Source organism: Leucoraja erinacea, chromosome 4 (assembly GCF_028641065.1).
Source record: "Leucoraja erinacea ecotype New England chromosome 4, Leri_hhj_1, whole genome shotgun sequence".
Classification (NCBI taxonomy): Eukaryota; Metazoa; Chordata; class Chondrichthyes; order Rajiformes; family Rajidae; genus Leucoraja; species Leucoraja erinaceus.
The window spans coordinates 60268884-60285648 of record NC_073380.1 but is presented as its reverse complement, the minus strand read 5'-3'; the positions used below and the strand labels follow the sequence as shown (position 1 = coordinate 60285648).

The 16765-nt window shown below is 43.5% G+C and overlaps 1 protein-coding gene across 1 annotated transcript in view; it reads right to left on the bottom strand.

The window, feature by feature from the left end:
- Positions 1-16765, bottom strand: part of LOC129696472 (piezo-type mechanosensitive ion channel component 2-like) — a 504307-nt gene that overhangs the window by 281782 nt on the left and 205760 nt on the right. The window contains exon 3 of the mRNA XM_055634398.1: positions 4022-4147. Within this exon, the coding sequence (XP_055490373.1) occupies positions 4022-4147 (126 nt within the window). The remainder of the gene's footprint in view (positions 1-4021; positions 4148-16765) is intronic.

Genomic DNA, 16765 nt, shown 5'->3' with positions numbered 1-16765 from the left:
AATTTAACGCATTTTGCAAGCAAATAATAATAATTTAAAAATGCATCGTGATATTAATTAATGACTGGAAGCAGTATATATTCTGTTTAATCATGGGTAGTATAAGGGTAAATTTTGCAAGATGAAAATATTATATCACATGCATTTGGTGATATGGGTAACTGTGGAAAACAAATGTTTCTGACAAGGGGAAATCAGCTTACAGGCAATTCTCAGGAGCTGAACCCAGTGAAATTTCACACTCGCCTTCCCAACAAAACAAGCATTTTATCCCTATCAAATACCCAACACAATATACCTTTTCATATCCTGTTCTCTAACTGTGAGTTTAAACTTTGAATACAAATGTTACTGGCGCAAGGGCATTTTATTTTAACAGATCCCTAGAGAAATAATGGTGAACAATTATTTGTGCGCCACTAAAAGAGGCTACTGTTTTCAAAATTGATATTAAGAAGGAACTTGAAAAAAACTTTGGTGCAGTAAATAGACCGATTGCCAACTCAACGTCAGTGGTTTTGCAAAGGAACTGCGGGTGTGCCTAATATGTTGAAAAATGGAGCCCAGTGTGAAGTCTGGGCTTGAAGTCTGTTCACCACATCAATAGCTGACTGGAAAACTCTGAAGAGTGTGGAGGAGTTGGCTTCAACCAAAGAGGCCTCAATTTTGTCGATAACCATCTTTCCGTAGTTTGCTTTCAAATCTGAAGGCTTCAGTTAAAATCACGTAACACCAAATGGGTTTATTAAATCAAGGATAGATTATAGGTATTGCCCCAAATGTATCCTCTGAAAGGCATCTGTGATTAGAGTCATAGTCATAGAGCCCAACTTACCCACACCGACCAACGTTCCATCTATACTTGTCCCACCTGCCTGTGTTTGCCGTCGTTATTAACCAAAGGATGGTTGGTGTATGGAACAAGCTGCCGGAGGAGGCAGTTGAGGCAGGTATCAAATTTAAGAAACATTTAGACAGGTACATGGATAGGATAAGTATTGAGGGATATGGTCTAAAAACAGGCAGCTGGACTAATGTAAATGGGGCATGTTAGTCAGTGTGGGCAATTGGGGCAGAAAGTCCTGTTTTCATGCTGTATAACTCTCTATGACTATAAATCATTATATTTTGCTTCAGTAGATTTGTAATATTACAAGCAACCAAGATGAAGTAAAAGGAAGAAAGTACTTGAGTTCCCAATACATTTTTAACATTCTTGGATGTCCTAAAATGTTTTATAGTTAAAGCAGTACATTTACTGTGTTGTCACGGTTCTGTCATGGGAAAGCAGAGAAATAAATTATTCACAATTTTTTCACTGCTCGCTAGAACACTGTGGTCAACACCACAGCCATTTCCTCAACTTCCCTCAAGGCTGCAAACCCAGAAGCATAGGAAATTCTGCCAGAGGCTAGTCAACGATATGAACATAAGAAACAGGAGCAGGTGTAAGCCATGTTGCCCTTTCATCTTACTCCGATGCTCAAGAAGATCTCAAGTCTTCTGGTGGCTCAAATAAGCTTCTCTACCACTTCCTCCTATTTCATCGATTTTACTTTACACTTTAGAGATGCAGCATGGAAACACGCCCTTCGACCCACCGAATCTGTGCCAACCAACAATTACCCCGTACACTAGCACTAACCTTCACGCTAGGGATAATTTAGAGAAACAAATTAATCTACAAACCTACATGTCTTTGGAATGTGGAAGGTGACCTGGAGAAAACCCATGCAGTCACAGGAAGAACATGCAAACTCCGTACAGACTGCACCCATAGTCAGGATCGAACTCGGGTTTCTGGCATAGAAGGGCATCAACTCTACTGCTGCGCCACCGTGCCGCACCTATTCTTCTCATCTTCTCAAAATCTTTTCATTTCAGTTCTTAAATATTCTCAACATTGCCTTTTGGAGGAGAGGATTTGAAAGATTCACAATCTTCCTCGTATCAATCTTGTATCCTTTTCTGGAATCTTGTTTTATGACCTTGTTTGACGGGACCGAAGGAGCTCACAAAAAGTGGTGAGAATTGCCGAGACTGTCATTGGTACTGACCTCCCCTCCACTGAAGGGATCTGTAGGAGGCACTGTCTCAAAAAGGCAGCTAGCATCATCAATGACCCACACTACCCCAGCCACACTCTCATTTCATTTCTGCCACACGAAGAAACATAGAAAATAGGTGCAGGAGAAGGCCATTTGGCCGTTTGAGCCAACACCGCCATAAAATATGATCATAGCTGATCATCCAAGATCAGTACCCTGTTCCTGCTTTCTCCCCATATCCCTTGATATCATTACCCCTAAGAACTCTATCTAACTCTCTCTTGAAGGTATAGGAATCTGAAAACTATAATGTTCAGGCTCAGGAACAGCTTCTTCCCAACGACCGTCAAGGCTATTGAGCCCCCCAAACTCCAATAAATTCCAAATTATAAACTTGCAATAGGGACTTTGCCGTTTGTTTTGTTTTTTGTCTTATATTATTATTTTTTATTATTGAAATTTTTTTTGTTTGTTGATTCTATTGTCTTTTGTGTAGTGTGTACAAACCTGTTGTGCTGCTGCAAGTAAGAATTTTATTGTTCCATTTCAATACCTGTGACAATAAAACACTATATAACATAGTGATATATATATATCTATATATATGAACAAAATAAAACATAGAGATCCCTTGGATTTGTGGCTCTGGTTCTTTATTCTACAACGTAAGGAAACAACGTATTATCTAAATGGTGGCCGATTGGGTATTATCTAAATGGTGGCCGACTAGGAAAGGGGGAGATGCAGCGAGACCTGGGTGTCACGGTACACCAGTCATTGAAGGTAGGCATGCAGGTGCAGCAGGCAGTAAAGAAAGCGAATGGTATGTTAGCTTTCATTGCAAAAGGATTTGAGTATAGGAACTGGGAGGTTCTACTGCAGTTGTACAGGGTCTTGGTGAGACCACACCTGGAGTATTGCGTACAGTTTTGGTCTCCAAATCTGAGGAAGGACATTATTGCCATAGAGGGAGTGCAGAGACGGTTCACCAGACTGATTCCTGGGATGTCAGGACTGTCTTATGAAGAAAGACTGGATAGACTTGGTTTATACTCTCTAGAATTTAGGAGATTGAGAGGGGATCTTATAGAAACGTACAAAATTCTTATGGGGTTGGACAGGCTAGATGCAGGAAGATTGTTCCCGATGTTGGGAAAGTCCAGGACAAGGGGTCACAGCTTAAGGATAAGGGGGAAATCCTTTAAAACCGAGATGAGGAGAACTTTTTTCACACAGAGAGTGGTGAATCTCTGGAACTCTCTGCCACAGAGGGTAGTTGAGGCCAGTTCATTGGCTATATTTTAAGAGGGAGTTAGATGTGGCCCTTGTGGCTAAGGGGATCAGAGGGTATGGAGAGAAGGCAGGTACGGGATACTGAGTTGGATGATCAGCCATGATCATATCGAAGGGCCGAATGGCCTACTCCTGCACCTAATTTCTATGTTCTATGTTTCTATGTTTAGGAAGTCAATCCCTCTTGGAATTTTATACGTTTAAATACTCCTTGGATATTTTGAACGGCATGGAGCACAGGCTAGGAGACAAGCTGGGACACTCAGTTTCCTGGGACGTATTTAATGGGATAGAATTTGCCCTCTTGCATGGCCTGAATGTATCGTGTCGTAGAGTCACAGCCATGCAGCGTGGAAACAGGCCCTTCAGACCAACATGTCCTATCTACATCAGGCACGCCTGCCGACGTTTGGCCCATATCCCCTTAAACCTGTCCTATCCACGTACCTGTCTTGTTGCTTCTTAAATATTGTGATAGTCCCAGACTCAACTACCTCCTCTGGCAGCTCGTTCCATACACCCACCAAAAAGTCACCCCCCAAAGTTACCTCCTTTGCAGCGAATTCCAAATCTTAAATCAAAATGAACAACTGTAACACAAAATCCTCTAACACGTCTGTAACCAAAAGTCGTTGAGCCATTGAGACTATGAACGAAAAGAAACAGAAAATTCTACTTACAACTGAAGCCAGGCTTGATTTTCCTGTTTGCCTGAAGGCTGTAAATGGTAATGTGAAACAAGGCATGAAGCAGCAGAAAGGTGAGGCTTGTGAAACACAAGGTTTTCAGTAAACGGCCTGTATGACCTGGAATAAAATAAAATTCCATAATGAGTTTCCGTGCAAGACATTATAATGAAATCAAATAGCTAGTCAAATCAAATTACCATTCAACACAGAAGCATTCTTCTCAAGCCTATTATTTAACCTATTATCAGACAACTGAACCATCCTACCACCAACTAGAGAGTGGTCCTGAGCTACCATCTACCTCATTGGAGACCCTTGGACTATCTTTAATCAGACACAAAGTGCAGGAGTAACTCAGCGGGTCAGGTAGCATCTCTGGAGAAAAGGAATAGGTGATGTTTCAGGCGGGAACTCTTCTTCAGACTTCCGACCTGAAACATCACTTATTCTTTTGCTCCAGAGCTGCTGCCTGACCCACTGAGTAAAGGGCCTGTCCCACCAGCAAGCGATTGCATGCGTCTAGCGTGACCAAACGTGGTCGCTTGAGGCGTACGGCCGTGCGGGGCCGGTCCCACTTCGAAGCGCGGAGTCATATGGAGTTTTGCGGGGCTGGTCCTGACATCACACAGGGCTCCGAAAATCCTGCACTGTCCGAAACTTCCACGCGCCAACGGCCTGTCGGCCCGCAGGCGCATTGAGGCCGTACGCAGCGCCTCGACGGCGTATGTGGCGTCTTGACGTCATACGCAGCGTCTTGAAGCCGACGTCGTGCGACGTCCAAATTCAGTCGGCCCACCTCCTGCCCAGCTGATTGGTGAGTATGATGTCGGGACCAGCCCCGCACAACTCCACACGCCTCCGCGGTTCGAAGTGGGAACGGCCCCGCATGGCCGTACGCCTCAAGCGACCACGTTTGGTCGCGCTAGACGCATGCAATCGCATGCTGGTGGGACAGGCCCTTAACTCCAGCACCTTCTGTCCAGCTTCAGTATAAAGAAGCACATTTTTAATCAGACTTTACTGGACTTTATCTTGCACTAAACGTTATTCCCGTTGTCCTGTATCTGTTAACTGTAGACGGCTTGATTATAATCATGTATAGTCTTTCCACTGACTGGATAGTACGTAACATAAAAACATGCTTTTCACTGTACCTCGGTGCACATGACAATAAACTAAACTAAACTGAACTAACCTAACCTCTGGCTAAATATGGAAGACTTCTTTAGACTTTAGAGATACAGCACGGAAACAGGCCCTTTGAGTCCATGCCAACCAACAATCACCCTATACACTAACACTATTCTCCAACCTAGAGACGATTCACAATTTTACCAAAGCCAATTAACCTACAGTTCAAACCTGTACATGTTTGGTGTGTGGGAGGAAAGCTTTTTTGTCACGTGCTATCCAGAAAGACTATACGTAATTACTATCGAGCCATCCACACTGTACAGATACAGGATATAGGGAATAACGTTTAATGCAAGATAAAGTTCAGTAAAGTCCGATTAAAGATAATATGAGAGTCTCCAATAAGGTAGATGGGAGATCAGGACCGCTTGTCAAGTCAAGTCGTCAAGTCATGTTTATTTGTTACATACACATACGAGATGTGCAGTGAAATGAAAGTGGCAATTCATTGCTGGATGGTGGGAGGGCGGTTCAGTTGCCTGATAACAGCTGGGAAGAAACTGTCCCTGAATCTGGAATAACGAGAGAAGATGATTTCCACAGTTGAACTGCTATTTCTATACTTGCTTGGACTGACATATCAAGGTTATCAAATTGGATAATATCCCAGAGGACTGCTGGCCTGATGATACATCAGTAACAACACAGCAATAACAGAACACATTGAAATAGAAAGTGATTTGCGCCAACATATTACTTCAACATTTTAAGATCATTCAAAAGAAAAATTAGTTAAAGAACAAATTGAGTTAATGTGACACCTTCCACATCTCCTTTAAGAATATTCTACGGAGCTTGCTAACCAACGAAGCACTTTGAACAAGCTGAGGTCATGAAAGTTGCTATATAAACATAAATCTTTCTTTCTGAAAATGGCCCATGTTTTGGCTGGTATTTAAGAGAGGAATGTTGGGCAGTAAATCAGGCCAAAATTATTCTTAGAATACTGCCAGCAGAATCAAATATGACATTTATTGCACAGTTTCCTCTTTGATGATACAGTCTTGCACTGAAATGTCAACCATCGTTTCTGCATTGAGTTTTTGGGTTGTGTGTTACCAGTGGAGCCAGGAGATGTTTTCACAGCTGCGATAAAATTATCTGTAATTTTTTACCCTCCAAATAGGAAGGCAAGTTATTGATACATTTTATTTTATTATTTTACATCCATCTACGTTCCATTTGAAACCGTATAGTAAATATCAATTTAGTTGTAAGTATGTCTCACACAAATGCTACCTTCGCAGACTTGAATGGAGCCAGACAGGGTAGCAAAATGATTTTTTAAATAATGTACAATTATTTCAACAGGAAACTGCTGAGTTTCCCTGGATTGAGAAATCTGATTTCAGATTTTCGCCTATTTGGGGGTTGATTTCCTTTAATCATTTAACAATTTGTGGTAGTATATTTTATCAAGACAGAGAAGGAGGCCATTTGGCCCATCTGATCTATGCCGGCTCTCAGAGTAATCTGATCAATTATACTGGCCTACTTATTTAGACTTTAGAGATACAGTGCGGAAGCAGGCCCTTCGGCCCACCGAGTCTGCACCGACCAGCTATCACCCATACACTAACACTATCCCACACATTAGGCACAATTTACAATTTTACCAAGGCCAGTTAACCTACACACCTGTACATCTTTGGAGTGTAGGATGAAACCGAAGCACCTGGAGAAAACCCACACAGTCACAGGGAGAGCGTACAAACTGCATGCACGCAGCATTCATAGTCAGGATCGAACCAGGGTCCCTGGTGCTGTAAGGCAGCAACTCTACCGCTGTGCCTCTGTGGCACCCCAACTTCTTTGAATCCTTTTCCCGGAGAAGACCCATGCAGGTCACGGGGACAACGTACAAACTCCATGCAGACAACACCCATAGTCAGAATTGAACACGGGACTCTGGTGCTGTAAGGCAGCAAGCACACCACTGTGCCACCATGCCATCCTTCTGGACATCTCGGCCAGAGGGAACACTGCAGAAGCTATTCTGTCAACCTATTAAGTGCAGTACCTTACTTAATCTCATAGAGTTTTAAAATAGTTCTGAGTAAGAATAGTCTAGACCTTGGGGGGAAATATAAAATATAACATTATTAAGTGGGAAAGTGGTCTGAAACATTGCCTATTTCCTTCGCTCCATAGATGCTGCCTCACCCGCTGAGTTCCTCCAGCATTTTTGTCTACCTATTATTGTGGGAACTTGGGAGAATAGATTGGAAACAGCAATTATAGGGCTAGTCCACAACTGACATATGGGAAGATGAACACAATGTGCTGGAGTAACTCAGCAGGTCAGGCATGGGTGATGTTTCGTGTCGGGACCCTTCTTCAGACTGGTGAAGGGTTCAATCCGAAGAAGAGTCCCGCCGCAAAACATCACCCATCCTTTTTCTCCAGAGGTGCTGCCTGACCTGCTGACCTTTTTATTTTTATGGAGGCTGTGGATGTTGTCCTTCAGTAAGGCATTTAACAAGTTCCTTCATGGCTGGCTGATCGAGAAGATTAAGATACATGAGTCTATGCTGGCTTGGTGCTTTGGATTCAGATCTTAAGGTCTTAAGGGCCTGTCCCACTTTTACGACCTAATTCACGACCTCTGCTGAGTTTGCGCTTGACTCATACTTGCAGCATGGTCATCACGAGGTCGTAGAAGGTCGTAGGTAGGTCGTAGCAGGTCGTGATGCTAGTCGTAGGTACTCGTGGCATCAAGCAGGTCGGGGCGTTTTTTCAACATGATGAAAAAATGTCCACGAGTAAAATGTCCAGGTCGTGAATTAGGTTGTGAAAGTGTGAGGTATTTACCCACACAAGACAGTGGACAGTGGTGGAAGTGGGTTATTCTGGCTGGAGGTCTATGATCAGTGGTGTTCTGCAGGGATCGCTGCTGGGACCTCTGCAGTTGCAATATATATATATATATAAATATATATATATATATTTATATATATAAATAATTTGGACAAAAATGTATACTGGTTGGTTAGCAAGTTTGCAGAGAACACAAAAATTGATGAAGATGCAGACAGTGAAGAAGACAATCAAAGAAGTCTGAAGATGGGTTCCGATCCAAAACGTCACCTATTCCTTTTCTCAAGAGATGCTTCCTGACCCACTGAGTTACTTGCATTTTGCGTCTATCTTCGGTATAAACCAGCATCTGCAGTTCCTTCCTACACATATCACAAGAACGAGATGACTAGAAAAATGGCAGATGGACTTTAATCTGAGCAAGTGTGAGGTATTGCACTTTGGGAGGTCAAATGTGTGGGGAAAGTATGCAGTTAATGGCAGGACCATTAATGACATTGAGATACAGAGTGATCTTGGGATCCAAATCAACAACTCCTTGAAATTGGCATAGCAGGTAGATAGAGTATTAAAGTAAGTGTATGGAATGCTTGCCTTCATTGCTTGGGGCATGGAAAACAAGTTAGGATGTAGACACAAAATGTTGGAGTAACTCCAAATGTGTGTCAAAAAATTGATTATTCATTATTAATCTCAACCTTAAGAATTCCATGAAACTCCAAGTGGATATGGTTTGCAGCTTCCTTCCTAAATTTCCTTGCCAAATCAAGGGATATGAGTAACTCAGCGGGACAGTGGGATCCTTCTTCAGTGGGGTCTCGACCCAAAACATCACCCATTCTTTCTCTACAGAGATGCTGCCTGTCCTGCTGGGTTACTCCGGCATGTTGTGTCTATCTTTGGTTGAAACCAACATCTGCCGTTCCTTCCTACACAAGAGTCAGGATATCATGTTGCAGCTTTAAAAAACTTTGGTCAGGCCACATTTGGATTTTCGGTTGCAATTTTGGTCATCCCATTGCAGTAAGGGTGTGGAGGCTTTAGAGAGGGTTCAGAAGAGGTTGATCACACTGTTTTTCACACTGAGAGATGTGAGTTGGTGGAATTCTCTGCCTCAGAGGGCGGTGGAGGGCAGTTCTCTGGAAACTTTTAAGAGAGAGCTAGATAGGACTCTTGAAGATAGCGGAGTCAGGGGGTATGGGGAGAAGGCAGGAACAGGGTACTGATTGGGGATGACATGATTACATTGAATTACGGTGCTGGCCTGAAGGGCCGTATGTCCGACTCCAGTACCTATTGTCTATTGTCAATTGATCTGAAACATTAATTCTGTTTTTGTTCCACGGATGCTGCCTTACCTATTGAGCGTTTCCCAGTATTTTCTGTTTTTATTTCAGATTTCCAGCACCTGCAATTTTTATTTTTGATTTTCAACTTTGCAAACTAATCTGTACACAACGAGCTTGAGCCAGAATGGGTTTGGCAAAGACAAGAGCATCTGTTTTTAATTCATGTTGATTGAGGGAAAGTACTGGCCAGGACACAGAGGATACATCTGGACTGGCATCTTTTCCTGCCATCTAATTGAGTCGACAGGGCCTTAGTTTAGTTCAGTTTTAGTTTGGAGAGACAACATGGATACAAACACTTCAGCCCACAGAGTCCCATCCACCATGGATAGATTTTTTCTTAAGCAAATTAAGGGATATGGTATTAAGACAGTAAAGTAGTGCTGAGGTAAAAGATCAGTCTTTAGTTTAGTTCGGAGGTACGGCATGAAAAGTCCTTCTGCCAGCCGAGTCCACGCAAACCATCGATCTCCCATTCACACTAGATCTACGTCATCCCACTTTTCCATCCACTGCCTACACATTAGCGGCAATTTGCAGAGGCCAATTAACCCGACAAACTCACACGTCTTTGGGTTCGATCCTGGCTACGGATGCTGTCTATACAGAGTTTGTACGTTCTCCCTGTTATTGCGTTGGTGTTCCGGGGTGGTTTCTCTCACACTCCAAAGATGTAAGGGTTTGCAGGTTAATTCGTTTCGGTAAAATTGTCCCTGGAGTGTAGGATAGTGTTAAAGCCCTGTCCCACGGTACGAGTTAATTCAAAGAGCTCTCCTGAGTTTAAACAAAATCAAACTCGTGGTAAGCATGGAGAATGAATGTAGTGGGTACGTCGGAGCTCGGGGACGCTACTTAGTGGCTCGTAATGCTAACGGCAGGTACTCGGGAAGACTTGCTAACAGCAGGTAAGCAAGGGAAGGCTCGTGAAGATTTTTCAACATGTTGAAAAATGTCCACTAGAGCCCCGAGTACCGACGAGTGGCCATTACCGTAAATCTCCGAGTTCGAATCAGGGCAAACTCGGGAGAGCTCTTGGAATGAACTCGTACCGTGGGACAGGACTATTAGTGTGTGGGGATCGTTGCTCGACATGGACTTGGTGGGCTGAAGGGCCTGTTTCCGTGCTGTGACTCTAAAGACTCTGGTGGTGTGCGGCAGTGGCCCATACTGTGCCATGGTGTTTGGCAAGGAAATTTAGGAAGTTGTAAATCATAGCTACTTGGAATTTCCCAGCTTTCTTAAGGTTAGGATTAATAATGAATTTTCAATTTTTTGAAACACAATTTAGTTTTAGTTTAAAGATACAGCATGGAAAGAGGGCCATTGGCCCACCAAGTTTGTGCTAAACATCGATCACCCTTTGACACTAGTTCCATGATATCTCATTTTCTCATCCACACCCAACACGCAAGAAACAATTTACCAGCCAATTCATCTAAAACCTGCACGTTTTTGAGATGTGGGAGGAAACCGGAGCACCCAGAGTAAACCCAAGTGGTCGCAGGGAGGACGTGCAAACTCCACACAGAGTGCACCCGATGTGACCATTGAACCCAATTCTGGGACTCTGGCACCATCAGGCAGTAACTCTACCAGCTGAGCCACAATGATGTGGTGTTTGCCAAGTAAACTGAGAGAGGAAGCTGTAAACTTTGGTCATCTGAAATTTCCTAACCCGTGTCAGCAGTCTAAAGGTTAATAATTAATAATGAACAATCAATTTTTAAAACACAACTTGTTTCTGAGAAATGGGAAATAGTCTGTGTGATGGATGTAGCAGTTGTAGAGTGCAATAAGCAATATCAACATCTCACATCTGTCAGTAATTTTATGACCGTACCCTGACAGACATTTAAATAAAGTTAGCTTAGCATGCACATTTTCTTTGCTCCAGTTTCAATGTGGGTATTGGTGTGGGCCAGTACCTACTCAAGATGATATGAATCTGGCTGTATTGAATATTACTGCTGGCTCCTTATTCCTCACTAATCAAAGCACAGCGGAGCCTTGGAGTGCTTGCACACATGCTCAGCGCTTTCCTCTTGCCAGCAAAAAATTGCCGGCTACATTTTTCACATAAGCAAAGAGCCAACAAAGCTGAGAGCTCTGCCAAAATAAAACAATTGTAGAACGATCTCTCTCTCTCTCTCTCTCTCTCTCTCTCTCTCTCGTTTACACCCAAGGTTAGATGCAAAATGCAGGATTAACTCATCGGGCCAGGCAGCATCTCTGGAGAGAAGGAATGGGTGACGTTTCGGGTCGAGACCCTTCTTCAGGCTGAGAGTCAGGAGAGGGGGAAACTAGAGACGTGGAAGGGTAAAGTGTATAAATGACAGATCAAAGCAAATGATGTCAGGAAATGTAGAATGGTTCACTGTTGGCTGAGGGGAAGGTGACAACGAGGCACACAAACAGTGAAATTAATTAGTACGGCAAAACTAGTTGGAGGGATAAGGTAGGTGAGTGACGGAGATAGAAGGAAAGCAAGGATTACTGGGTTAGAGAAATCTACATTCATACCACTGGGTTGTAAAGTGCCCAAGGTTTGCTTTGCGGTGCTTGCAAATATACCACTGTCGGTGATAGGTAGAGATGATGTTGACATTCGAGGTGGTCTCTGTATTGTTTGCTAGAATTCAGACTTGGGCACCCTACTTCCCCCTTCCCTATCCCACCACCCAACCCCCCTCCTCTCCCCCAAAAGTCCAGCCATCGACCAATTTACCCTGCATGGCTTCCATCAACAGAGCAGTTTCACTGGCACGCAATAGAAAGGCAGAGAAAGGCAGCAAAGTAATATAACGTCTAAGACATTGTCCATCATTTCAGGCAATAATCGTAAAAATATGCCGTGGTGGCAGAAAAAATAAATCACTTGTGCGAGAAATGCGAAATAAAAAGCAGATGTTTTGGATTGTGTGGCTATCGATGACAGAACTTCTGTGAGAATAAACAGCTCGAAAATATATAGAACAGTAGCAGTCTTCAATTCTCATAGTGCATTCCTACATGAGACTGATATAAATGCACTGGAACTCAATGGAGTGAATATTTTGTCATTATTGTGGCTCCGTCCTTGTCAATATCACTCATTTGTGTTTCCATGTTGTCATGATGCATGGGTTCAACATGATGTGGTTCTGTATCTCACTCTTTTAGATGTTGAAGGAATGTTGGGGATAGGAGGGGGAGCAGGATAGAATGTTGCACGTTTAAGACGGAGACGAGGAGGAATTTCCTTTCTCGGGTGAATGTTTGGATCCGCTACCTCAAACAGCTGTGGAGGCTGAATCATTGAATACATTCAAGGCGGTGATAGACAGAATTTTGGACTGCAGAGAAATCAAGGATTATGGAGAACAGGCAGGCAAGTGGAACTGGGGCCAAGATTAGATCAACCTTCATCTTATTGAATGGCAGCATAGGCTGTTGAGGTTATATTGCCAAATCTGGCTCCTCACGTTATATACCTCTGATAGTCCTACACGGAGTGAATAGAAAGGAGTGAGATCAAAATTAGGGGAATAGGGAGGCATAGATTTAAGTTAGGAAATCTCTATGGAGGGAAAAGGCGAGTTGAATTGAGTTTAATTTAGTTTAGTTTAGAGATATAGCATGGAAACATACCTTTCGGCCTACCAGGTCCATGCTGACCATCAATCACCCATTCACATAGTTCACCATTCACACAGTATGAACGATGATTTCTCTAAATTCAAGTAACTCCTGTATTTCTTCCCCCCCTCACCCTCTCTCACTCTAGTTATTCTACTAGTTCCACTGTTCACATCATTGTATCCCTATCATTAGCATATATTCCCCAGCAAACAATGGGCCATTATGGACTCTACCCTTCCTGAGGCCAACTGTTGCTGGACCTGTTTTGTTCTGACCGTCACTATCTTTCAGTCTGAAGAAGGGTTTTGACGCGAAATGTCACCTTTTGCTTTCCTCCTGAGATGCTGCCCGACCTTCTGTGCTTTATGTCCACCAGCATTTTATGTCTACTTTCACATAAGTTCAATGTTATCCCACTTTATCATCCATTCCTTACACACTTGTAGCAATTTACGGAGGTCGATCAACTTACATACCCGACTTACAATATAAGATGTATCTATGTGGAGTGCTAGGTACTGAAATATATACGAAAATGAATTTTACTGTTCCTTGGTGCTTGTGACAAATAAAGTACCTTTGCTAAACCAACAGGTCTTTTGCTGTTAGCTTTGTTTCTCTCTCCACAGATGCTGTCTGACCTGCTGAGTATTGGTAGCATTTTCTGTTTTTTTGGCAGATTTCCAGTCTTTGCTGTATTTTGTTTGATGACCTGCTTACAGATTTATGATGCAAGGATTAGAGAGAAGTTGAAGAAATGTCTTTTGCACAGAAGTCTGGCAGGTATCAAGAACAGACTGGAGGCAAACATTCTCATCATATTTAAAACGTGAGTGGAACGAGGGCATGGACTGTGAGCTTTCAGCTGGCAAGACTATGATGGTCCAGCTGGCTTCTTTCTACATTGTAAATTTCTATAGTTTTATCACCTTTGGGCATTGTTCCTGGGAACAACTTTTTTTTTTAAATGAACTCATTCTCAGATTATGGATGCCAAAGACTGAAATTGGTAACTGACAATCTGTTATTCCTTTAGACTTTAGAGATGCAGCGTGCAAATCAGGCCCTTCGGCCCAATGAGCCTGTGCCAACCAGCGATCACCTTGTTTTACTCGCACTATCCCACACACTAGGGGACAATTTACACTGAAGCTAATTAACCTACAAACCTGTACGTCTTTGGGGTGTGGGAGGAAACCGGAGCACCCGGAGAAAACCGACGCAAATCACGGGGAGAACGTATAAACTCAGTACAGACAGCACCGTAGTCAGGATGGAACCCAGGTCTCTGGCACTGTGAGACAGCAACTCTACCGTTGTGCCACTGAGCCGTCCATTGTTTGAAAATCCTTCTCACCTGAAAAAAAGTGTTGGAGTAACTCAGTGGGTCAGGCAGCACCTCTGGAGAGGGCACCTACCCATGTTCTCCAGAGATGCTGTCTGGCCCACTGTGTCACTCCAGCACTTTGTGTCTTGGAAAGTGTTTGCAGAAGTTATATACTATAACTTACCTCAGCATTCTATACATTTATGTCTGAAGAATGGTTCCATACCGAAACGTCACCAGTTCCTTAGCTCCAGAGATGCTGCCTGACCCGTTGAGTTCCTCCAGCACTTTGTGTCTAAGCTCTCTTAAGGGGCTGTCCCACTTGGGCGACCTAATCTGTGAGTTTAGAAGTGTGTCTTCGACCTTCAAACTCGCAGAATGGTCGACACATGGTCCTAGGAGGCCCTTTGAGGTCACTGGAACTTTCCTTCATGCTCGAGGGAAGTTCCTGAATACTCGTGGCCTCAACTAGGTTGCGGAACATTTTTCAGCATGTTCCGTGAGTAAAATTTGGTCGGCATGGTTCTTTTTAACTCGTGGTAACTCAAGTGGGGTTGCTATTTACTTACATGCAGTCGAGGGCAGCCAGAGGCAATCTCCTTCGCTGACCAGCCATTTTGATTGGCTCATTGGAGTTTCAGGTCCTAGAAGGACCTACCGGCAGGTAAAATGCCCGCTAAACTTTATTATTATACTTCCTAAAAGTGTCTCCACTTCTTCTCCCCCCCTACTCCGGCCCCTTCTCTCCCCTTCTCTCCCCTTCTCTCTCCTGCTCTCTCCATCTCGCCCCTTCTCTCCCCCATCTCGCCCCTTCTCTCCCCTCCCTCCCCCCGCGGGACTTACCGTACACTGTGGAAGCCGTTTACCTTCCTGTTCATCGCACAGACAGCGCTCCCCCGCTTTCCCTGTGTGTGTGTGTGTGTGTGTGTGTGTGTGTGTGTGTGTGTGTGTGTGTGTGTGTGTGTGTGTGTGTGTGTGTGTGTGTGTGTGTGTGTGTGTGTGTGTGTGTGTGTGTGTGTGTGTGTGTGTGTGTGTGTGTGTGTGTGTCGGTCGGTCGATCCAGCCCGCGGTTTCAACACGGACGGTCGATCCAGCTCGAGGCTTTCCAGGCGAGTGCCCTCGAGCTTGAAGGTCGAAGACACTCTTCTGGACTTGCGGATTAGGCTGCCCAAGTGGGACAGCCCCTTAACGATATAACGGTTTTTGTAACTGAAGCGCTACAATGCTGAGAACTATATTCTGCACTCTGTATCCTCCCCTTTGTTCTACCTATTTACTTGAGTTTGACTTGTTTGCATTTAAGTATAGTACTACCTGATCTGATCGGAAGCATTCACCATACCCCAGTACACATGACAATAATAAACCTAAACCTCATCCTAAAAAAGGTATTTACAATGTTGTTGGTTTATTAATAGGAATAAAATTCAATCGTCTGGAATATCTGTTAGTTTGACACCACCAAAGTGTTGAATAATCGAAGCATTAATGTTTTGCCACTCATTGTTGCTCTTAATATGGCAGTGGATTTTTCTTCCATATTTGTAAATGTCTTTCAATTTATTCCAGTAGCATTTATTTGATGATGATAGCTGAGTTTTGATCAATATTTAGCTGATTAGACTCCTGGATATGTTTAATTTTTTATGCTGATTGTCTGAGGCGAACATAATGACAAGATAAACTGCATACGTACCCCTCCATTCCCAGCACAGATGCATAAAACTCTCTCACCAACTTCTACAGATGCGCTGCTGAAGTATTTTATCAGAATGCATCACACTTTGGTTTGGGAACAGCTCCATCCTAGACGGCAAGAAATTGCAGAGAATTGAGGACGCAGCTTTCTTCCTCCCTCCCCCTTCCTCCCCTCCCCCCCACAATCAATCTGAGGAAGGGTCCCAACCCGAAACATCGCCTATCCATATTCTTCAGAGATGTTGTCTGACCCGCTGAGTTACTCCAGCAATCTATGTCTTCTTTGTTAAACTCACATTTCCAGTTCCTTGTTTCGCTATGTCCTTATCTAGCCCAAATGGTTTTTAATGTTTTATTAACTGCACATAATTTTGTCATGTGCATTGGTCCCTTTGCTGAAAGAGTCTGCCATTTTGCATTCACCGCATTGTTGCACATGGGTTATTATGCACTGTGGCAGCAAACTTCTAAAATAGACCCAGGGCGCAATTCACTGCAGAATTTGGACCTCACAAATCATAGATATTTGGGTGGAATTAAGGGCCAAAAGGATTAGAGTATAGGAGCAGGGAGTTTCTACTGCAGTTGTACAGGGTATTTGGTGAGACCACACCTGGAGTATTGTGTACAGTTTTGGTCTCCAAATCTGAGGAAAGACATTCTTGCCATAGAGGGAGTGCAGAGAAGGTTCACCAGACTGATTCCTGGGATGTCAGGACTGTCTTATGAAGA